Source organism: Tupaia chinensis, unplaced genomic scaffold (assembly GCF_000334495.1).
Source record: "Tupaia chinensis unplaced genomic scaffold, TupChi_1.0 Scaffold143584_1, whole genome shotgun sequence".
In the NCBI taxonomy this organism is placed as follows: Eukaryota; Metazoa; Chordata; class Mammalia; order Scandentia; family Tupaiidae; genus Tupaia; species Tupaia belangeri.
The window spans coordinates 1682189-1706553 of record NW_006203430.1 but is presented as its reverse complement, the minus strand read 5'-3'; the positions used below and the strand labels follow the sequence as shown (position 1 = coordinate 1706553).

The following is a 24365-nucleotide window of genomic DNA, read 5'->3' as shown; positions in this document are numbered from 1 at the left end:
ACGAGAAGACCCTGTGGAGATACTTGTGGTTGCAATCTCTCTTTCTCGTTTGCTCTGTCTTTCTCATGAAAGAAATAAATAAAAGAAAAAAAGCAGGAATATTTGTTAACTGGTAAAATACTGTTGTTGATATAGAACTGTATTGTAAAGTGAGTTCTTGTAACTTTGATTTCTTTTTTTCTCACTTGACTAGTTCCATGAAAGGAACCCAGAGTGGATGAGTTGCAAATCTAAGTGCGTGTGTGGGATGCAGAACCAAAACACGGCATTGTAGCTGTTTGGATAAAACATCACGTTATAACAATCTTCTCTTGAGATTTTGTTTTAATTTATTAGCTCCTAAGAAAAATTTTTACCAGATTATTAGAATATTATGGCCATAAAGGATGGAGAACATTACTATTTGTCTCAGTACCAAACAGTAAGTAGTAGCACCTTCTGCCAGGCAGGTACCGCTCCCAGGAATTTATGTGTCGCTGGAGGAGCTACATTATTACATTAAATTGTCGAACTCTTGGTTGATATAAATAATAATTAGGGGAACCACATAATTAAATATAACAGTTCATCTGTTTTCTCATAAAACATTTTTTTCATTTTTAGTTTAAAAAAAGTTCTTTTAAAGGAATATAACAAAAATAAAAATAAAAAAAAGGTTTTTTTTTTTTTTTTGCCAGAGGATGTGTGTGCTCACTAGAGAGAGAGCGCACACAAGATAGAGAGGGAGAGAGACGTCACCCTCCACTGGGGTACGACCATATCATTGTCGTTTTGCCTTCGTTTCTCTATCCCACCGGGATTTGAGGCATGCCTGGACATATGCCTGGTGTGTTTTTCAAGCTATTGGGGCCAGGAATTAAACCTTTGTCAGCCATATGATATGGGCCCCCGGTGCGCAGTACTTTACCAATATGCTACAGGGCTAGTCTGACGATAAGTATATTAAACCTAGTATATTATCTAAATCCATGTACATTTCAAAATTAAGGCCTAACCATGGTGGCATAAGTGATAGCACAATGCCGTGTGAAACTGGGGACATGGGAGGACCAGGTACGTTTCTGGACTAGCTGGCTAACTAGGAGGCTGGGGCAGAAAGTTCCCAGAGTGGCCAGAGCCTGTCAAAAAATACTTCTTTTTTTCTTTTTTTTTGGAGAGGTTTTCACTATAGGGCGCGTGCGCTCACCAGACAGACAGAGAGAGACAGAGAGACAGAAAGCGAGAAATCATCCCCCGGGGGGATGGTCACGCCGCAATCCCTTCTCCTCCATTCTCCTCTTGGGATCTTGGGCACGCACGCACACGCGCCCGGCGTGAGTTCTAAGCCACCGGGTCTGGGACATGAACCGCGGTCGACTACGTGGGAGTCCAGCGACATAGCCATTACGCTAACTGCTCGTTCCCCAGAATACAATTTTTAAGTTACTGTTTTCTATTTAGTGATGAGGGCCCATTGAATAGGATTCTTCTGTAAGGGTAGAACTAACAGAAAAGTCACACTTTTATGTGAAAAGTCTTTGAAAGACTACCTTGTAAGTTTCATTTTTAATAGTTGCATGGTAATTTTTTGAATGCAGCAACTAATAATCATGTTTGTATTTTAATTTAAATGATTTACCTATTTAGAGTAGAAAAGATCATTGAACATATTAGGCAGTACTAAAAAATTAAAGACGTGAATTCCTTCTGTATTACTAAAATTAGTAGTAATAATTTTCACTATGCTATTTCAAATTCCAATTGAAAATAAACATTTCATTCACAGCATAGCTATATGTTCTTTACAAAGAGAAGTTTATATTCTGTACTCTTTGAAGATTGCGTTCTAGTAAATTGGAGAAATCCCACTCAGATAAGACTCCGCTGAGAATCTCTCTCAGTTCAAAGTCCATTCATGTAGAATGTCTCATAAAACATGTTTTCTAGATCTTTATAGAATCTTTATAGCTATTATCCTTTTTACCAAGATAAAGCTAAATTTCTAGAGAATCTAATGGAGGCATTTTTCTCACAGTCATTCAAAAATTGTTTCTGAATACTTGGAACCTGGTACGGATCCCAGCTTTCTAAAGATAAAAATCAGTAGAGACAAAGGGACTATACAAAGACAAAGATTAATACCAAATTCAAGAGAATTTTGAAAACTGGATCTTTTTGTCCTTAAGTTTTGTCCACCCCCCCCAAAAAAAAATGGCAGTAAAGAAAGAGAAGGGGGAGGAAAAACATCTTAGATAATTACAGAAAAAAGCCTACAAGTACTTCCAGAGACAAATAGACAAAAGTGAGGACAGAATAAATGCCCTTCTTTTAAGATACAGATACTTGCATTTCATTGGTAAATATGTGTTTTAGACCATTTGAAATTCTTCCCAACACTTGTTTTCCCAACTTTTCTTTTTTTTAGAGAGAATTTTTTTATTTTTGGAGAGATTTTTGCTATAGTGTGTGTGCTTGCCAGAGAGAGACAGAGACAAAAAGTGAGAAATCACCCCCAGGGGGGATGGCCATGCCACAGTCCCTTCTTCATTTTCCTAGAGAGAGATTTTTGCTATAGGGTGTCTGTGCTCACCAGACGGATAGAGAGAGACATACAGACAGAAAGCAAGAGGTCACACCTACCACCCCCAAGAGGCATGGCCATGCCCCAATCTCTTCTCCTCCATTCCCCTCTTGGGATCTTGGGCACACACGTACACGCGCCCAACGTGAATTTTACGCCACTGGGTCCAGGACTCAAACCACAGTCAACTATGTAAGAGTCCAGCGATGTAACCGTTACACCATCTGCTGGTGCCTTCCCAACATACTTTTAAATTTGCTGTAACAGTTCATGTGCTCAGCTCACTAGAGAGACAGAGACAGAGGAGGAGAGAGCACAAGTAAGTGAGAAAGCACCCCCCAGTAGGGTCAGCCACACTACAATCCCTTATCCATTCTTCTTTCAAGATTTTGGGCATGCACACACATACACCAGGTGTGTTTTTCAAGCCTTTGGGTCCAGAACTCGAACCAAGCTGTTGCCCATGTGGGATCCAGTCGTGTCAACCACCATGCCACTGGCTGGCCCATCCTAACATTTTATTTTTAAAAATTTCAATAAAAAAGTGGGAAGAATTATACAAGAAATTGGCATCTGGATTCAGCAAGTAACTTTTACTCTACTTTCTTTATCATTTATCTATCACGCCAGCCTATGTTTTGATGCATTTCAGAATGAGTTGAAGCTCTGAGTACACTTCACTCTTAAACATTTCTGCCTGTATATTGAAATATGTTTACAATTTTTATATGTTTCAGGTAAAGTTTACATATGCTAAAATATATAAATCCACCCGAATCTTAGGTGTACTCTAGTATTCTGTGTTTTTTTTTTTTTTCAACTGCATTTGCCTGTGGAGTGCAAAATTTTATCAAAATACAGAACATATGAGGAGGCTTCAAAAAGTGTATGGAAAAATGGTAAATTACTTTGATGCAAAAACTTTGGACATCTGCGCAGGTTTTATTTTCCAATAATATATGTTTTCCATGAACTTCTTTGATGATCCTGTGATTACCCCAGAAAGTTCCCTGTGTCCCTTCATAGTCAGTTCCCACCCCTTGTAACCAATGATCTCCATTTTTCTCATTGATGAGTTTTGCTACTACTGGAATCTCATGTAAAAGAAACCATGCTATATATCCTGCTTTCATGTAAGGCTGCCTTCATGCAGCATAGAGTTGTGCAATTTATTTTTCATTCACCTATAGAGATGGGGGTCATCTCATTCTTTTGATTTCAATTTGGAGTTGTGCAATTTATTTTTCATTCACCTATAAAAAGAGATGGCGGTCATCTCATTCTTTTGATTTCAAGTGACTCATTTGATGTGATGAATTCTGTCCCACAGGTTTATTTCCTGCCATTCTCAATCTTGCCAGCAATGCTCACATCAGCACCAATGCTACCTGTGGAGAGAAGGGGCCAGAGATGTTCTGTAAGCTCGTGGAGCATGTGCCTGGTCGACCTATACGAAATGCCCAATGCCGGATTTGTGATGGCAATAGTGCAAACCCCAAAGGCAAGTATTGCTCCTGCTATCCCAAAATACCCATGAGAGTTTATACTATCTTTTAGGATAGCTACAGACTTTCATTAAGAAGCCATGAACATTGTATACCTTCTCACCACTTGTGTACAGTTTAGAGCTTAAAATATTTAAAGCTGGAGCTGAAAGGATTGCATGTTTGTTTTTTTTTTTTTTTCTTTTAACAGAACGCCATCCGATATCAAGTGCAATAGATGGTACTAATAACTGGTGGCAAAGTCCCAGTATTCAGAATGGGAGAGAATATCACTGGGTCACAATCACCCTGGACTTAAGACAGGTAGGTAGGGTTCAGAAGATGGGATTGTGGGGATTGTGATTGTGCCATTGAACTCCCACATGGCCAACCATGGTTCAAGTCCCGATGCGGTGACTTGAAACTCACACTGGACTCATCTATGTGTGTGCCCAGGATTCTAGGAGCAGAATGGAAGAGAGGGGATTGTGGCATGGCCATCCTGCCAGGGGTTGATTTCTCACTTTCCTTTCTCTCTCACTGTCTCTGCCTGGTAAATACATGCACCCTAAGGCAAAAACCTAAATAATAATAATAATTATTATTATTATTAGATAGGTAAAGCCAAAACAGTGGAAGAGTGTCTATGAGCTGCTGCAGAACTGTGGCTTGTTTCTTAATGTGTTTGCATTCTAGCCTCACTGCTTTCTACCAGGTGAAGTCAGGTGATATACAGAAGGAGCCCAGGGCACCATTTCCTGTCACATTTATTATTCCCAGTATCTTTGAGGAAATGAGTGAAGTTGCTTCCATATGGGTAACATTCTTCCATGTGGTTGTGTGAACATACTTGTCCATTTAGGATAGTAACCAGGCTGTTGTGCTAGATGCCAGCAGATGCACTGGGAAGAAGGAGAGCGACATAACTTGTGCAATTCCTGCCTTGCTAGTGTACTGTCTTGCTATTATCTTTTGCAGAGTTATTATGTAAGTGTTATGTAAGACTAGGAAACAAAATGGGATCATGTTAAATCTCTTGGCCATGTTTCATCCCTGCCAGATGCTGTCTGTCAAGATCTCACATAGCTGGGTTTGCCAAAAGCCTATGTGAGCAGAGCCTTCAGCATGTGTTGGGAAAAGCTACGTATAATTGGCTCCAGTCACACCTGCATTCTCTTACTTTGTTTCTTCATAGGAGAATAGAGAGAAGTGTGTAGGCCCTGGTTGCTGCAATGTTACTGGGAAAGGAAAAGAAAGAGAGAGGAATATGAGTGGAACAGATGAAAAGAGAGACGGGTGGGAACTATTGTCCCAATTTCTGACTTCACTTCCAATAAAGCCATCATATGACATTCCTGTTTATTTCCATTCAGTTTCTTTTGTGTTAGAAATCACATTTTATGTAGCTAAAGGAGACAGTAGCTAAAATGTGCGTGGTAGGGTTGAAATAGGAATTTTGGAGATAAAGTGGCAAATAATTAGAATTCTTTGAATAAGCAATACGTTTTATGTCTCTTTCCGAAAGGCAAAAACCTCCTATGACAAAAACCTAAAAAAAAAAAAAAGAAAGAAAGAAAGAAAAGAAAAAAAAGGTGCTCTGCATAGATACCTACATCATTAGCCCCTTAACAAAATTAAGTAATAATTAACTGTAAAATTAACAGTAATGTTATGCTTCGTCATCAATATAGCTTCCCCAGTTTATCCACCAGAGTCTTTTATAGTTTTTTTGTTCAAATCAGGATTCATAATGACTGGTCATTGCATTTGTTTTCTTAATATATGTTTATGTATTTATTTCCTGAGAAAGGGCTCTTCCAACAGTGTCTTCACACCCAATCCACGCCCAGCTTTGGCCAGCCTGGATCCCAGACATGTTTGCTTGCCTGGTGTGTACAAGCAGGCCTTGAGACACAAACCTGAGACCTTCTGTGAGGGTTTAGCATTGTGTTATAATGTTATCGCTGTGCCACTGTGACCCTGCACTTGGTTTTTATGCTTCTTAAATCTCTTCTAATCTGAATGGGCCTCTATTTTTAATTTTATTTCTCCAAAGAGAAAGGGACAATGAGTAAGAAACTGCAATCTCTTTCCCTTTATTTCTCTCCCCTTTTGGAATTTTGGACACACATGCACAGATGCTGGCACCTCTAACCACTAGACAACAGGGCCAGCCCTCTTCCATTTATTTTTTTTTTTAATTTTGAATAGACCAAGCCGGTTGTCTTATAAAGTAGATAGATTGTTTCTTCATGGTTTTGTTTAACATACTCCTTTATTTCCTGTATACTAATTCAGTTCTAGAGAAATCAATTCCAGTTAAATATTTGGGCAAGATATCACCAGCGATCTTGGCTACTTCTCATGGCCTCACATCAGGAGACAGCCCAGAGCTGGTTATCCCACTATTTAAACAGTAGTAATACTGTTTAAATCTTGTCTGATGTTGATCGTTCCCTTGTAAATTTATTCCGTTTTCCTTACACAACTTTGCCTTGTTTCTTAGGTGTTACTTACATTCAGATCTAGAACTTGACTCTAATCTTGCCAATTCTGTGTTTTCCTGTCAAGTCAGCCATTATCCAGCTACTAGTTGATTGCTAGATTATATACTCCATAAGGGCGGGGCCTACTGCTGTCTTCTTTCTTTTCTTCTTTGTCTTTCTCTTCCCATTTCTAACCCTGCTAGCATTTACTGGGTGATGTCTCATTCATTCTTGCATACTCAGTTGCTAGCACACTTCATACACTGAGTGAATAATCCGATGCTTTTTTTTCTTTAACAACTCCCAACACCTTTTTGGTTCACAGCCTGATAAAAGATGACAATGAATAAACAATGCCTTTCTACTGCTTATTTCAGTCGTGTAAAAATGTAAAATCTAAAGCATAGATTTCTAAAGTAAATTTATAGATAGTTCTTCATATCTTCAGGAGTCATAAAACTTAGTATTATAAAAGTGTACACATAACTTAAGAAATTTGTCAGTTCCTGAGGTTTTATGGCAATATCAGCTTTGTTCTATGTTGGTCACTGCCAAAGACATTGATCCCATTTTTGATCCTCTGGTTGGTGACAGCTATTGAACTTATAGCATTTTTAGCCTGTAAAGATTTTGGCTTTCAGGGAACCAGCAGTTAGTGTAATGGCTATGTCGCTGGACTCCCACGTAGTTGACTGCGGTTCGCATCCTGGACCCGGTGGCTTAAAACTCACGCCGGGTGCATGTGCGTGCGTGCCCAAGATCCCGAGAGGAGAATGGAGGAGAAGGGATTGCGGCGTGGCCATTCCCCCTGGGGGGGGGGTGATTTCTCTCTTTCTGTCTCTCTGTCTCTCTCTGTCTGTCTGGCGAGTGCATGTGCCCTATAGCGAAAACCTCTCCAAAAAAAAAAAAAAAAAAACGATTTTGGCTTTCAAAAAGTTCACAGGAAAATGAAGTTAAAGTATGAGTTTATTTTGGTAAAAAATTTTTAAAGTCCTTGCATAGTTTTTATGATACACATTTTCCATGAACTTTTTGAAGTCCTCTTGTTTAATCTTTGGTTATCTAGAAGATTAATTGAAGTAAAGATAAAAAGTAGCATTATCATGGAGTCCACAAATGTTGTATGTTTTGCAAATAAGTTTTAACTCCAGAGTGTTTGTTTTAGTGACATATTACAAGAGGAATGATTAGATTTCTTTCCGTACTTCTTTAAGATAATGCCTACTATTCATTTATTTCATGATTCATGATATTTCAGAAGCTACACCATATTTAGGACTATATTACTATTAACAAAGTCTATGGGAATCAAATGTGTGTGATATTTTTGTTTAAAAACATGAAGCCAAAAATCAACTTTTAAAAATAGAAAACAAACCTCTATGTGGTGGTCTCCACTAATAAAGCTGCTCACTGTGAAGTGATTCTGGAGCTCCTTCAGCACCACCATGAGCGGAGTCAGTGATCTTTTCTGATGACACTTAAAACAGAAAGAAAATTATTCACCAAGAAAGGATATGCATTTCACAAATCTCTTGAATTTTATTATTGTCACAATTCTTTAAGGCATTAGTAATTATATTAAATTTTTTTCTCCTTTGATAATGTTTCTCAGTAAAGAACAAAAGGATTTTCAATTTGGGAGACACACTATTAAAAGTTAATATAGGGAGCAGATGAAAAGATGGTCAGCATTAATCTTTAGAGAAATGAAAATCCAAACCATAGTAAGACACTACTTCACATCCATTAGGATAGCTATGGTAAAAATAAGTGTAAAATAACAAGTGTTGGCAAAGATGTGGAAAAATTGGAATGTTTGTGCATTCTTGGTGGAGAAAATGGAAAAGGATATGAAATCGTAGAAAATAGTATACTGGTTCTTCAGAAAGTGAACAGAATTACTATGTGATTGCACTAGTTTCACTCCCAGGTGGTATATACCCAAAACAACTGAACATAGAGGCTCAGACATTTGTACACCCATGATTATAACAGCATTATTCTCCATAACCCAAAGGCAAAAACAACCCAAATGTCCATTAACAGGTGAATGGATAGGCAAAATGTGGAAACAGACCGCAGCATAGTTGTATCTTACAAGTGTAGTGCTAAATGATATAAACCAGATATAAAAGAAGAAATATTATTTAAAGTACTTAGAGTAGGTGGGTTCACAGAAAGAGAAAGTAGAAAGAACACTGGTTACCAGCAGCTGGGGAAAAGGTGAGTAAGGAGTTAATGTTAAGTGGGGTAGAGCTTCAGCTCGGGACAATGACAAGACTCTGAAGATGGATGGAGGTGATGGTTGTACAACAGTGGGAGTTCAAGGGTACTTCGAAAAGTTTGTGGAAGAGTGGAATTAGTGTATGAGTTTATTTGGTGCAAATAAAATTGAAACCCATGCATAATTTTGTCATAAAACACACTTTCCATTAGCTTTTTGAAGACCCCCCTATCCACATATACTTAATGTCACTGAATTACACACTAAAAATGGCTACAATGGTCATTTTTATGTTATGCATATCTTAACACAATTTAAACAATGAGTGCACTGTGAAAGCATGGTGTATTGCATCAGCCAGAGTCCACTCAGGAAAACAGAAACCACACCTGTCACCTACAGAGACATGCATATATAGGATGAGGAATTGGTAGATGGATGTTGTTGGAGAACCGGAAAAGGAATCAGGAAGGTAACTCAGGCATAGCAGTGGCTGAGGGAGAACCAAGAAAGGAGGTGGGACTATTAACACCTAGAGGCTGGCAGGAGTGTGCCCTGTCCTTGAGGGAGGTGGAGATGCTCCTGTGGGAGTCCTGGGAAGCTGGACACTGGAGTTGACTGCTGCAGCCAGGGGAAAGGTCGTTGCTGGGACAAGGCTGACTGGAAAGGCAAGCAGACACTAGAGCAGTCCAGCTTCCCTCCTCTAGCCTCCTGCTAGTGTCACCACAGGGAATAACAGTTTGCTGAGTCTCAGGCCCAGCCACACAAAGCAGAGTATTGAAAGGGGCTTCCAGTTGCTTAGCAACTAGCACAAATTCTGTCGTCCTCGCAGATGGTCATTTAGGCCAGTGCAATGACATAAACACAGAGACTTGATATTCCGGGGCATTATTTTATTGTGCTTACGCTTATTCTGTGTATTTTAGATTAGCATTGTAAATTCTGGTGACATCATGGACTGCTCTAACACGTGACATAGTAAATGTCCCTGAGTCTCACTGCCTTAGAACACAGCCTTGCTGTTGTGACTTTAACGATATAGAGGAAACACAGAAGCAGTTCTACTTGTGTGGACATCCGTATCATTATTTTTCCTACTTGTGTGGTATGGTGGAGATGGCTGAAGTGTGTTAGAGTGTTTTGATACAACTTACAAAGTTAAATGTGGTAGCATTAAGAATGAAGGACACCTAACAGCGTCCTCACATTAAATACACCTGAATTTTCCTTCTCTCTGATGTATTTTTTTTTTAATTGCCAGAAGGTATGTGTGTTTCACCAGAGAGAGAGAAAGAAACCACTACCAATGGGGGGTGGTGGTCATACTGCAATCCCTTTCTATTTCTCTATCCTGTTGGGGAATTTGGGGTATAAAAGCACACACATCTGGAGTATTTTTAAAGCTGCTGGGGTTAGGATTTGAACTGTGGTTGGTAATGTGTGTGCTCTCTGCAGATCCCTTAACCAGTAGGTTATGGGGCTTGTCCCCATCTTTCTAATTCAAAAATTACTTTAGAATCTCAAAGATCTGCATATATCACCAAGGGAAATATTAAATAAGAAAGACCTTAATATAATTTAATTAGAATTAGCAGGATTCACTAAGAAATGCAATTATGCAGATTTTTAGGAAATTAATTTCTAAGTCAGTAATTATTCTAGTTTTTTTCTGATAGGATCATTGTAGAAATAGCAGAAGGTACAGATAAGTGTAAAAAGGAAAAAAAGAAAAAAAAACCTTACAATCTTCTTCACTCTGAAACAAACTCTAATAACTTACAATCTTCTTCACTCTGAAACAAACTCTAATAACTTACAATCTTCTTCACTCTGAAACAAACTCTAATAACTTACAATCTTCTTCACTCTGAAACAAACTCTAATAACTTACAATCTTCTTCACTCTGAAACAAACTCTAATAACTTACAATCTTCTTCACTCTGAAACAAACTCTAATAATGTCTTGGCATATTTGTTTTTAGTCCTTTGCTGGCAAATCTGTGCGTTTAACAATGCTACAAGAGTGGTATCATTTATTACAGACTTACTGGGCCAGACCATGTGCAACACACTTGATCTGGATTATGTCAGTGAATCTGCATAACCACTCTACAAGTTTGAGAGATGATGAAACTGAGATTTAGAGAGTCCAAGTCACTTGCTTGAGTGTAGAACTCTCTGGGGTTTAAGACCTGGAACTCTGCATTATTGGACTATATGGTCCCTCCAGCAGAGATTATGTGTGTTAAAAGAAAAATAAACCAATGTAATAGAGTAGAGTTTTAGTTGAGCAAATTTTAACACAATTTGAATTGGACAGCTGTCCCCAGACTTTTGGACAACTCTGGCTAGACTTGTGGTCAACTTGGTATCTAATTTTTGGAAATGGAAAATGACGTGTACAGGAATAGGAACATGAAGTACAAAAACCAAAGTGAAGAGAAACAATTGAGCTAGGTTATGTGTTATAAGAGGCGTCTTCAAAAAGTTCATGGAAATACGTATTATGAAAATTTTACACGTGCATTTCAAAATTTTTCACGCCAGTACCTACTATATTCCATTTCCATGAACTTTTTGAAGTCTTCTTATAGTTTGTACTCTGATATTTTATATAACTTTATAGCATGACTATTTCCCAATATAACCATGATTTACTAATTTTGAAAACTGACTTAATGGTCTATAAGTTTTATCCATCATTTGAATAACAATCCCTGGGCCTGATCCTTTGGTTATTTTTCTCCTGGGGTAATAACCTGAGCTTTCAGTGAAAATAGGTCAGTCCTGTGTATGCTGATGAAGTAATGCAGGGAATACAACTCATTTGTGAGGTTCTTAATACAAATTTGTGGTTAGTTTTGTTTTGAGTATCTCTTTAAAAAGGAATGCTTATTGCCTTGTTACGCATATGAAGGAATATAGAGATATTAATTACAGATCAATCAACATTTTTTTCCTCACCCATATTCTTTCATTAGCCCTCCTCAACTACTGAGACTAGATGATCTCCTCCTCGTAAGCAGAAAGATGGCGGCACAGAGGGAGCAGTTAGTTTACTGCTCCATCAGAGGCTTGAAGCTCAATGTGCTGAAGCTAGGAATGGAGACCAGGACTTCTCATTTCATCTTTACCAGGCCACATTCTTTCACCTCATGGCTTCCTAGTCTCCAGTCTTTGCTTTCCTTTCCACTACGATTTTATGGAAAGTCTGGTGAGCTCTCTTACACTTACCTCCTGATTTTGGAGTATGAAGTTCTAGCTCCCTTCCGCCTTGTTCTCAGGGCCTGCATTGTCATTCAGCAGTGACAGCATCCTCTCCCCTGAGAACTAGGCAGAATATTAACACTTCTTTCCTGCTTTCTCAGGACACTTAGAATTGGGTGCTACCTAATGTGTTTTGGCCAACAAACAGAAAAACAAATTCTTATGTTGTGTTTTCCTTTAAAATTTTTAAACCTGAGCAAAAATTCTATTGGGAGGGTCAGATTTGTGAATAAAAAGAAGCAAAGATTCTTTAGATGACAAAATCTGTTTCATAAAAAAAAGGAAATGTTTCCTATGGAATTGAAAATAAAGCTGCCTTTTGGAGCCATGCTTTATTCTCTGTGTAGGTTTAATTAGGAAGTAGCACTTGGTTGTGGGAAGATAATCACAGAAGGGCCTTTGTTTTATTCAAACCTTTAGACAAGAGCTGTTTGTTTGCTGGGTTTTGTAAAACCTCATTAATTCGGACGTCTGTTGTGTTTTTCCCTTACATTTCTGAAAATTTGATCAGAACTGGGTAAGGTTTCCTATTGTGTCATCCATATATGGAGTGTTTGTTGTGCATATTGACAAGGTCAATAAGAAAACAGGCAAGTATCACATTTTTAGGACAAAATCTTGAAATATTCTTAGAACAAGAATTGCATGTAAATGGAAGCTTCTCATTACAAATGAGTCTTGGCTGTTTGTTAAAAGAGGTTGGGCAGAGAACCTTCCTGGAAATGCTCTGACAAAAATTACTATTTCTAGAACTTGTATTTACTCAAAATGATTCCACTTCAGTTTTTTATTACTTAATACCGACTGGCCCTAGTCAATTTCAAATATTAAGTTCTTGAATTTCTATGGCAGAATGAACAGAAGAAATCTGAAATTCTTCATTATGATTTGGAAGTAAGCCACACTAAATTCCTACCCTTTAGACATGTTTACCTTTGTTGTCAAGTTCTCTGTGAAGTTTCTAATTTCAGAGATAGATCTTTCTTTTGTTTTAATTTTCTTGCACATTTATTCATGATAGAGCATGTACGAGTACATTAGAGGAAGAAACACTCTCCACAGGACTTAATCACTGTGATTCTGTTCCCCTGGTCCTTCGGACTGTAAGGATCCTGGGCACATGTGTAAATGCCCAGTGTGCCTTTTTTTGTTGCTATTTATTTATTTATTTATTTTTTAGATTTTGCCATTGGTGGCATGTGCTCACTAGAGAGACAGAGAGACAGAGACAGAGAGAGGGAAAGTAAGAAATCACACTTTATCACTTAATCACTGTGATTCTGTTCCCCTGGTCCTTCGGACTGTAAGGATCCTGGGCACATGTGTAAATGCCCAGTGTGCCTTTTTTTGTTGCTATTTATTTATTTATTTATTTTTTAGATTTTGCCATTGGTGGCATGTGCTCACTAGAGAGACAGAGAGACAGAGACAGAGAGAGGGAAAGTAATAAATCACACTTTATCGGGGATGGCCATGCCACAATCCCTTCTCTTCCATTATCCTCTTGGGATTTTGGGATTTGGGGCATGTGCACACATGTATCCTGCATGATTTTCGAGCTGCCAGTTTCAGGACTCTAACCATGCTCAGTCATGTGGAAGTCCAGTGCCTAACACTATGCCACCTGCTGGCCCCAACACCTAGTGTTTTAAGCTGACTGGGCTGGAAATTCAAATGTGGTCGGCATGTGGCTTCCAGTTCAGTCCAGTACGTTACCAACTACGCCATGGAAGTTGGGCTCGTTTTCACGTTTTCATTATCTCATTATTTCCTCCTCCACAGCTTTTCTTTTAGTTATCTATTCCTATGGGAGATAATACTACAAACATTTATAGCTTAAAATGGTAATACTCATTTTACACTTTTTCTGATTTCAGGAAGGACTTGCCTGAATAGGTGTGTCCTAGTTAGCAAACCGTAGGGGCTAGAGGTGAAGAGCTGAGGGGAAGGGCCCCTGGAGCAGTTGGGTGCTGGTTGGGTGTTTGTCCTTCGGTCTCACTCATGACTTCTCTTTGTGGTCTCTGTGTGGGCTGTTGTGTGCTTCCTCATAGAATGGCCGCCCTAAGGCAGCTTGTTTATACAATGTGTTCTAGACAAAGAGGTAGAACTTGGCCTCTAAGTCACGTGGTGCCAAGTCCCTTGTGCTCTATGGCCATCTAGTCGGTAAGTCAGCAGAGATTCAAGTGGCAGAAACAAAGACCAACCGTACCTGTCAACAGGAGGAAAGGTGGAAAGTTAGAGACCATTTTTAACCTATTGCATCATCCTTCTGAAAGGCTTTTTCTCTAGATGGCTTCATCATTGTAGTCTTGCATATCTTATATTAATTTAGGGGCTGCACTCTTATCTTAAAGTGAGGTAATGAGCTATAGGAATCAAATGGGTCCATAAATATGAGGGGTCTTCAAAAAGTTTATGGAAAAATGCACATTATGAAAACACTTGTGTGCTTGGGTTTTAATATATATGTATTTTTGCACCAAAAGAAACTCACAATCTAATTTCACTTTTCCATGATATTTTTGAAATCTTCTTATATTGTACTTTATACTATTTAGTGTTACCAACAAGTGAGTGAATAAGGAAAATAATAGAGGCCAGCCTTCAAGAACTACATGGGGTTTTGTTTCTTGTTTTCTCATTGTCTGCTAAACAGTCAAGGAGAACTCTTGCAATTTGGCAAGAGTTTAGTTCTATAAACTGCTTCCTTTTATTCTTTGTTGTTATTGAGTGGCAGAGGATGGGCCATACTATTTCAGCATCTCTTACTCCACAGGGCTTCTCAGATTTGTTCTGAGGAGGATTCTGGGAAATCAGTGAAGACACTTTGTAGGATTCTGTCAGAATATGCTTTCCATATCTCCAACTGTTTTGGCATCAAAATAAAGCTTGTTGTATATTTTTGGAAAGAAAGGGAAATCCACTCTGAAGTCATTATTTCTTCCTGTTAGATTGAGGCTAAAAAAAAAAACAAAAAGGTAAATTTTAATTTCTGAAGAAATTTTTTAAAATAAGGTACCCATTCCGGCTTTTTTTTCCCCCCTGTTTATGCATTGACTTCTACTTAGATTGCTTTGACTTCTACCTAGATTGTAAGATTTCCAGCTTTAAAAACAACAAAAAGATGGCTATGAATATCTTTGCTATACCTCAGAATATCTCTTGTGTTTTTAGAGTCTTCAATAAACCTTTTCTCTGCAGAGAACTTCCTTTATTCTTCTGTAGAAGTACCATTTTGATAATAGTAGACATTTAAACAAATATAGAAAAGTGTAAGAGATTATAGAAATAGATATATATAAAACCTGCAATTCTAACATCTAGGGACTACCTTTTGCTCCATTTCATTATATCCAAGAATACTATAGAAAGGGGTCTTCAGAAATTTCATAGTAAGTGCATTTTATGGAACAGCTATGGATTTCAAAATTTCTTTGCACCATAATAAACATATTTTAATCCTATTTTTCTACTAACTTTTTTTTATATGGGCACTCTTTTTTGTATTTGTTTTTGTTTTTAAGCACCAGAAGGCAAATGCCCTTGCCAAAGGGAAACAGAGAGAGATAGAGAGGAAGAAAGCACCTACCTATGTGGCATGGTCACAATGCAGTCCCTTCTCTTTCATTTCTCTGTCCTGTTGGAATTTGGAGCATGCCTGAACATGTGTTCAAACCACTGAGACCAGGACACGAGTCATGGCTGGCCATGTGAGATCTGGCTCCCTTAACTATTAGTCCATGGGACTGACCCTCCACTAACTTTTTGAAGTCTCCTTGTAATTACTTATGAATTCATGTAATCTCTGCTTATTGGATCCTGGGGGTCTCAGGATTTATCGATGAACAAGACAGTGATCACATTCCCTTACAGCCCTTGGCACAGACTAAGAACACAACAAATGGCAGGTATTTTAGCTAAGTTAGGTTTTAGCAGTTTCACTTACATTGTCAGTTTAAGGCAGACCCCCGTCCTCAAGGGGCTTCTGGCCTAGGGGGAAGTAGGCAAGTTAGCAGTGGCTTCCACTCGCGGGTGTGCAGAGGCTGAGAATGCATGAAGAACACAGAAGAAGGGAAGTTTTGGGGTTCAGGGAGCAATGCAAGGGAGGACCTGCTGAGGATAAGGAGGTCTTGAGGAAAGGTGCTGCAGGAGAGAGCAGCATGAGAGGCCTGTTACTGAGAAAGTCTAGCATGTTTCTGGAGCTAAAATAGTACAGTCAGTCCTGTAAAAAATGTTTTCTTTCATTTTTTCCTTATTGAATTATACTTTACTTATAGTGAAATACACAGATCCTGACTAGATGTGGGTTTTTGAAAACGTTCATGAAAAAAGTTCTATGAAAAAACTGTGGATTACAAACTATTTTTGCACCAAAATAAACTCACACTTTAATTTGTCCACAAGTCCCCTTGTGTGATAGACAAGTACAGACACATATGTAAGCCTCTTATTAAGGTATAGAATATTTTCATTACTCCAGAATGCTCTACGAGGCCCTTCTCAGTCAATTCCCAAGACTTCTCCATCCCACCAGCCAAGGAGCCCCTGTTCTGAATGGTTTCCCATTGGAATGGTTTTGCCTGTTATGTAACTTCCTATCAGTGGAATCATACAGTGAGTTCTGTTTTGTGTCTGGCTTCTTTCTCTTAGCATTATGGCTGTGAGATTCATCCACGGTTGCTTTTATTAATGGTTAGTTCCTCTTATTTCTGACAAGTATTTCAGTGTGTGAATGTACTGAAACTTGTTTATCCATTGTCTTGTGGGACTGTTTCCAATTTTTGTCTATTATAAAAAAGCTGCCATGAACATTCTTATGAAGGTCTTTTCTGGGTGTATGTTTTTCTTATTCTAGGAATGGAATGGGCCAAAGGATTTGTATATATTTAACTTTGTAAGACATTGACAGACCTCAGTCCAGAAAGAGTCTCCAGATGGAAAGCAGCACAGTCCTGGGCTCTTCTCCCAGGAATCGTCGTCTTGTGCTTCCGCCATCTAATATTTGAAAATCATTCATTGTATTCTTTGTCTAGTTTCCTATTTGTTTTCTGTGGGAGGTTTCTTCTTCATAGCCAGCAACTAAACTCCTGTAATAATTTTTAAAGTGTGGGACCAATAGTTGGTGTAATAGCTATGTTGCTGGACTTCCATGTAGTCTACTGCAGTTTGAGTCCCGGACCCGATGGCTTAAACTCATGCCAGGCACATGTGCGTGTGTGCCCAAGATCCTGAGAGGATAATGGAGAAGAAGAGATTATGGCGCGGTCATCCCCCTTGAGGGGTAATTTCTCGCTTTCTGTCTCTCTGTCTGTCTCTGTCTTTCTGGTGAGTGCATGCACCCTACAGCAAAAACATTTCAAAAAAAATTTTTTTCAGTGTATTCATTTATTTATTTCTCTAGGAACATGTGTGTGCATGTATGAGAGAAAGAAAGAGAAAGAGCACCCTCAATAGAGTCTCAATGCCATGATCCACTCCCAGCCCCAGCCAGTCCCAGATCATGGATACATACATGCCCAGCATACTCAGCAAGGTTTGTGGGTTTAAACTGAGAACTTTCCCATGTTGGATTTTCTTGCAGAGCCCTGCATTTTACTGTTCTGTCTGGTCCCCTGTAATAAATTTTAAAGACAGAATAATATTACAGAATAATTTATTTAACCTGTTCCTCATTGTTGGACATTTAAGGCATTTCTAATTTAGGGCTATCATAATCACAGTGCAACAAATATTTGGACATTTTTGTGGCTGTGATGCTTTTTTTTTTTTTTTCAGTGTAGATGCCAAGAAATGAGATTACTCAGTTAAAAAGCTTAAGCATTTTTCAAACATAATCTTTATTCTCTTATTTTTTTCCAGAAACACTGTTTAAATTATGTGATAACTAACATTGACTAAAAGTGTGCCTTGCAACTTCTTGGCACCATGAGGATTAGAATTTTCTTTATTTTATTTTATTATTTTTTTGTTCTCTGCTAGCTGAATGGCAGGGCATTTGTTTGTTTGTTTATTTATTTATTTATGATGAGCTATTACATTATGTCACTGTACTGGATGTATATTTGGGAGTGCTAGACTCCATACAGATACTAAACAATGTGTGATCTTATTTATTTTCTTTACTTGTATAAATTATGTCATGGTTATTTATCTCTAGTGAGGCAATCAGATTGCTTTGTAATACAGTGACACCTTCAGATATTTCAGTATCAGTGTTGGAGAAAAGATGGAATTCTCAAGTCCTATTCTAACAAAAGAGGAAAGAAAATGAATTCACTTTAAGTATCATCCTTTTCAGTAGCCCCAGTTGTCAGAAGAATAACTATGGAACTTAGGGAAAGTGTCCCCAAATCTAATACCTACATCTGTATTGTGCATTTAATAAAGCATTTTTCTATTCATTATTTTTTTTATACTTATAAGGTAAAAACATCTGAAGGACATGTCAATTTGTATTCACATTATCCATTGTGAATAATGCAATGCAATGTAAAAAGAAAAATCCTTATCATTTTCAACCCAAATCACAGAAAATGTTAAACTTGTTTTGTTTTTCTCTGGATTGTTAAGACATTAAAAATTTATTGACCACTTATCACAAGTACTTTTGAGAGGAGGAAGCGGTTGTGGAAGTGGAAGTCTGTAAGCTTTCGTTTTGGTGAGAAGACAAAGCTGCCAAAGTTGTGATTGAAGGAGAAACTCGTCAGTGACCAGGCAGCTGCCTGTTTATGCCAGTGTGTTTTCATACCATGGCCCCTTTGAAATGACAGGTACTTAGAAAAGCAGGGACTTGCTCTACAGAGCCTGTCCTATATCCTTGATAAGATAGGAAATGAAGCTTGGGGAAACCATGAGATCAAATTAAAGCCTGCAAATAATTAGCTAGGATGGCACAGCTGTACAAACCAAGATATCCTGAGAAACTCAGTGAGGACTTAAGATCTCTTAGTAGCTTCTGTTCAGCCAATTCGGGTGGCTCAAGTTCTTACCAGTAGATAATTACTACGGTATGTGTATAAACATGTTGTTTATTTTTTTAATTTATTTTTTAAAGGACTATTTTGTTAAAGAAATTTCAGGCTTATAGAAAATTGGGTGAAAAGGAAAGAGTTCCCATATACACCCTTACAACAGTTTTGGTGTCAAACATAGTCTTCTTTTTAAGTTTATTTTTTCCATGAGAGAGCTGAAGCAAGAAAGAGACAGAGAGAGAAGAGAGCACCCTCAGTAAGGTCTCCACACTGCGATCCACCCCCTGCCTCCACCAGCCTAGATCATGGACATACGTGTGCACACCTGGTGTGTAGAGGGAGACCCTGGGACACAAATCAGGGACCTTTTCATGTGGGTCCATTGTGTTACCACTGAGCCACTTTCTAACTCCAAAATTTGGGCCATTCTTAACCATCCCGTTAAAAAGTACATTTTAAGGGACCAGTAGATGGTGTAATGGTTATGTTGTTGGACTCCCAGGTAGTCGATCGTGGTTGAAATCCTGGACTTGCAGTTTAAGTTCACATTGGGTGTGTGTGCGTGCGTGCACAAGATCTCAAGAGGAAATGAGAGGAGAAGGGACTGTGGCCTGGCCATCACTCCTGGGGAGTGATTTGCTTTCTTTATCTCTGTCTTTCCAGGGAGAGCACGTGCCCTATAGCAAAAGCCTCTCTTTAAAAAAAAAAAAAAAAAAAAAGTACATTTTAAAATGACTGACCAAATGACTTTAGTGGAGTTTCAACAGTTCCTAAGACCTTTTCTTGTAAGGTATTTAGGAGATGATCATGAAAATTGTCAGTCATATAAAACTTTTCTGTTTTCCTCTCCCTTTTGTAGCATATAGTCAGAGATATTTATATTTATTTCTGTTCTTCATGTGATATTTGCACTGAAAAAGTCAGTTAAGTAACCACTTAGTAGGCTTCCACTGAGAGAGCCAGCATTGCGGACAACTTCTTGCCAGACTCACCACTGGGCCAGTCCAAGAAATGGGCTGCCCTGAGACCAGGTCGTTGTTCAGGAAATGGCACCAAGAAGGGAAACATCCTGTATCAACTGAGGTCTTCATTCAAATCATTGCTACAGCTTCTTGTCACTGTGAAAACCTAACAGTTTTATACTTCAATTTTGTATTTTGTGAAGTATCATCATGCTTTGCCAAAGCTTAGTAAGAACATGACAGAAATAGAGTCATGGGAAAGATAAGATTTCAAACATCCCCTCTGAGCTGTTTGCTTGACCTCCAAGGGCATAATTGACTTCTCTGATGGTGTCCCTGCCTGGGGATATTACATTCCTAATCGTTTTCAGCTTAGACATCTCAATCTTCTGTATCATTGACTTTTCTTACCCTGTTTTCTTATCTTGTTTTTTATTTTAGTTGTTTTTATAAAATATGTATAATATAACATTTACCATTTTAACCATTTTTAAGTAGACGTTAACTATAATACATTCACATTGTTATGCAGCTATCACCACTTTTCATCTCCAGAACTTTTTCATTTTGTCAGACTGAAATTCTGTATCTATTAAATGCCAGTTCTATAGCCCTCTCTTCCCAGCCCCTGGTAACCACCATTATGGTTTGCATAACGGTTTGTCTCCCAAGGTTCCATGTTTGTGAATCTGGTGTTGGGAGGTGGTGAGGCCTAGTGAGCAGTGATTGCGTCATGGCGGCACTGGATCCTGGAATAGACTAATGATGTCTCCGGAGCCCCAGTGACTTTTAGCTATCATGAGAAGGGGTTAGTTATCCTGAAAACAGGTTGCTCTCTACTGACACTCCCATCTTCTGTGCTTTTATCTATGAATTTGACTATCATAGGGAGCATATGTAAATGTAATTATATTATAGTGACTTTTTGTGTTTGGCTTATTTTCCTTAGTATATAATGTCCTCAAAGTTTTTCCATGTTGCACATAGCAAAACTTTATTCCTTCTTAAGGCTGAATAATATTCCATTGTATGTATACCCCACATTTTTTTAGTCATCCATTGATATATATTTGTGTTGTTTCTACCTTTTTTTAAATCATTCTTTTTTAAAATAACTATTTTATTTTTTATTTATTCATTCATTGATTTTTAATTTGATCAGAGAGAGACAGAGGGTAAGAGTGAGAGAGAGAGGAAGTGAGAAAGCAAGCCACCAGATCCAGGATTCGGACCCTGGTTGGCCATGTAGGAATGTCCAGTGCCTTAACCACCACGCCACCTGCTGGTCCCTGTTTCTACCTTTTGACTACTGTAAATAATGCTGCTGTGAACACTGACGCACAAATAACTGTTTGAATCCCTGTTTTCACTTTCTTGGAAGGTATATATTCCATGGACTTGCTGGATCATAAAGAAATTCTATGTTTAATTTTTTTGAGGAAATGCCATGCTGTTTTTCACAGCAGCTACACCATTTTACATTCCCACCATATCTTTTTTTAATGAACAAAATCCTTTCTACATATTTTGTATTCTACATATTTGGATATTCTTTTTTAAAAAATAAGTATTTAATGTGATATTTTGTTAGTTCAATGCTCTGGCAAGTGAGACATGATCAATGCCATTACATGTATCTAAAGACAAAGGAGACTCTTTGGAGAATGTAGACCCAGGATCAGCAGAGAAAGTGAAATCTTGTATGCACACACAAAAAGATGCTTTCTAATCTCTTTGGTGCTAAAAGAGTAAACGATTCAGCTAGATTTAGTGACTGAGGGAAAGAAAACATGTAGTTATTGTTTCTGGGTGTTGTAAATTAACTAATAGATTAATGTTTAATAGAGTTCGTTAAGTACAGATTTTCTAGGCAGAGTCACCAATTGGATTTGCAAGGTTTAATGATTAAGGACCCCTTTAACTTTCATTGAGTGGTATGAGAGTGTTTTCTCATGATAAGAATAAGAAGGGATGTGAAGCTACGAGTTTGTCACCATCGCGATATCAACTAGGGTAGAGACTGATCAGTGTGAGAACTAGGAGATGAAGTGAAAGCAATTGAGAGACTGGCCCAATAGTGCAACACTTAAGCTCTTCGCAGAGGAAGCAAGATTCCACACGGCTAACCAGGGTTTGAGAACTGGCCCTGTAGCTTGAAAAACACACCAGGCACACACGTGCTCAAGATCCTGATGGGTTTGAGAATTAAAGGAAGAAGGATCGCAGTGAAACCGGGCCTTGTTGGAGGATGTTTTTTCCCTCTTCTTTCTCTTCCTTTCTCTCTAATGCACAAGCATGCACCCTCTGGTATAGAGAGAAAGGTAGGAAGGAAGGAAGGCAAGCAATTGAGTTTTCAAATGTTTTCAGCCAGAAATTCTCTGGGACTAGGAAAGGGGCCATGTGGGCTTGGGAGCCATATGGGAGAGATCTCTCTAATCTTCCTACAGTGGAGAAGAGAGGGATCTGGACACAGATGAAAAGCCTTGTTTGGCCTCTTTATATATATTTTTTCTCACACACCTTTTGACCTCTTAGACAACTCTCTAAGTCTTTTATCTCTATTTTGGTCTCTTGGTCTTTACAAATTCCTTGCCTCAGTCTCTCATCATTTCTAAGCATCAACATCCAATTTCATGATCTTTTCATCCCAGTGACCCTGTAGCTCCTGGTTTTGGGGGCTAAGAGTTTCAACGTGGTGCACAGACCTAGGTGATGGCCCAGGCCCATGTCCAGTGTCCCTCCAGCTCTTGACATTTGAATCTCACCCAGATCTCCTGCAGACTGCATGGTTCATGGTCTGACTTGTCAGAATGTCCCTTCCTGTCCCTCGGCACCTTTGCTGCAGTTACCTGGACAGCTACCTTAATCTTCCTCACTTTTCAAAGATGTGTTTAGAGAAACCCCCCTTGAACACCTCACCTTTCCAGACTAGACTGATTTCTCTCCCAACACAGATATTCTCACAACCTCTGTCTCTCCCTGGGAACTCAGTCAGTCCCTGTCTTTCTTACTAGGGCATTGAGTCCACACAGACCTCAGGCCATGTTGCCACTTCATGGCTGTCTTTGTATCACGTGCTACAAAGCAGATGCTTGGTCAGTGTTTAGTGAAGGATGTTTGAATGAGAAACTGTGGGGTGGGTAGTTCTCAGTTTCATGTGTCCACAGGTGGTGCCTCTCTCTCCAGCCCTCCTCCACCCCCGACAGAGGAGAACAGTCATTTTCCTAGCTGGGAGGGGATCTGAGCCTGCTCCTTCGGGGCCTGGCTGTGCTCTCTTATCAGGCAGGTTGTTCTAAGGTCACACATGTCCTGACCACAGGAAGGTCTGCATGTGTCCACTCCCACTGTGACCCAGGAGGAGGTGTGATGGGCAGACTCCACAATACCCATCTAAGCCACACAATCCAATTATGCTGTTTTTTGGAACATGAGGGGTCTTCAGAAGGTTCATGGAAAATGTGTACTATGAAAATCTATGCATGGATTTCAAAATTTTTTGCACCAAAATAAGCTCATATTTGAATTCCATTTTTTCCAATATTCAATTTGTAAATATTGTGATGTCCCCTCATATTGCTGATTTCTTTGTTCAATCTCCAGGACAGATTTCTGAGCCTACTTCCTCAATCAGGACTGGAAGAAAGGGATGCTATTGCTTGCTACGTTTGTTCCAACATAAACAAATGGGTAGGGGGGGCTGCATTTTGGGAAGAGTCTCATGTAATCTCAAGTTCTAGGATATTCATAGGTAAAGACTGGTTAGAACTGGACGAGATCATGGTTAAGAATTAAGGGATAGAAAAGATGCTTTTTGTATTTCTCAGATCTAAGAATGGCCTGTAACTACTTCTCAAAAGTGGATTTGTCTCCTTCTCAGGGCGCAAGGCTGTCACACAGTTGACAAAGAGGGGGAGCAAAGCAAGGGTTCCCACAGAAGGCATCTGATGACATGCTTCATTGTGCGTTTGAAATCAGCCCGACTATTTGTCCACAAATTTAACAAAATCATTCCAGAACACTTGATGAAACTGAGCAGTGAGATCAATGCTACAGAGAAGTACATTGAGGTTAGGAATGGAAACCACCTTTCATTTTTCAGTTTTGACTTCTTAGATAAAGTGGTTCAATGCTCCTCCTTTCAAACAATACCGTTAGTCATCCTCAAACGGAAACAGTGACGTGTGGACTATGGGATAGCATCCTGATGGCCTCTCTTTGAAATAGCCTTTCTAGCTGATAGAAAACAGAACTCCTTGCGACAGGTGTTTTAGATATTCCTTTTCCATCTTCACATTACTGATTACAGGTCACTATTTGCTTTTTAATTGAGCTCATACCTCTATTCCCTCTCTTGGAGATTGTCTTGAACTTTTTCTCAATGTCTGCCTTAAATACCTTAGCATAGAC

The 24365-nt window shown here is 38.8% G+C and overlaps 1 protein-coding gene across 1 annotated transcript in view; it reads left to right on the top strand.

The window, feature by feature from the left end:
* Positions 1-1019: 1019 nt before the first annotated feature.
* Positions 1020-24365, top strand: part of LAMA1 (laminin subunit alpha 1) — a 142001-nt gene continuing 118655 nt past the window's right edge. The window contains exons 1-3 of the mRNA XM_006164146.3: positions 1020-1053; positions 3891-4061; positions 4256-4368. Of these exons, the coding sequence (XP_006164208.1) occupies positions 1020-1053; positions 3891-4061; positions 4256-4368 (318 nt within the window). The remainder of the gene's footprint in view (positions 1054-3890; positions 4062-4255; positions 4369-24365) is intronic.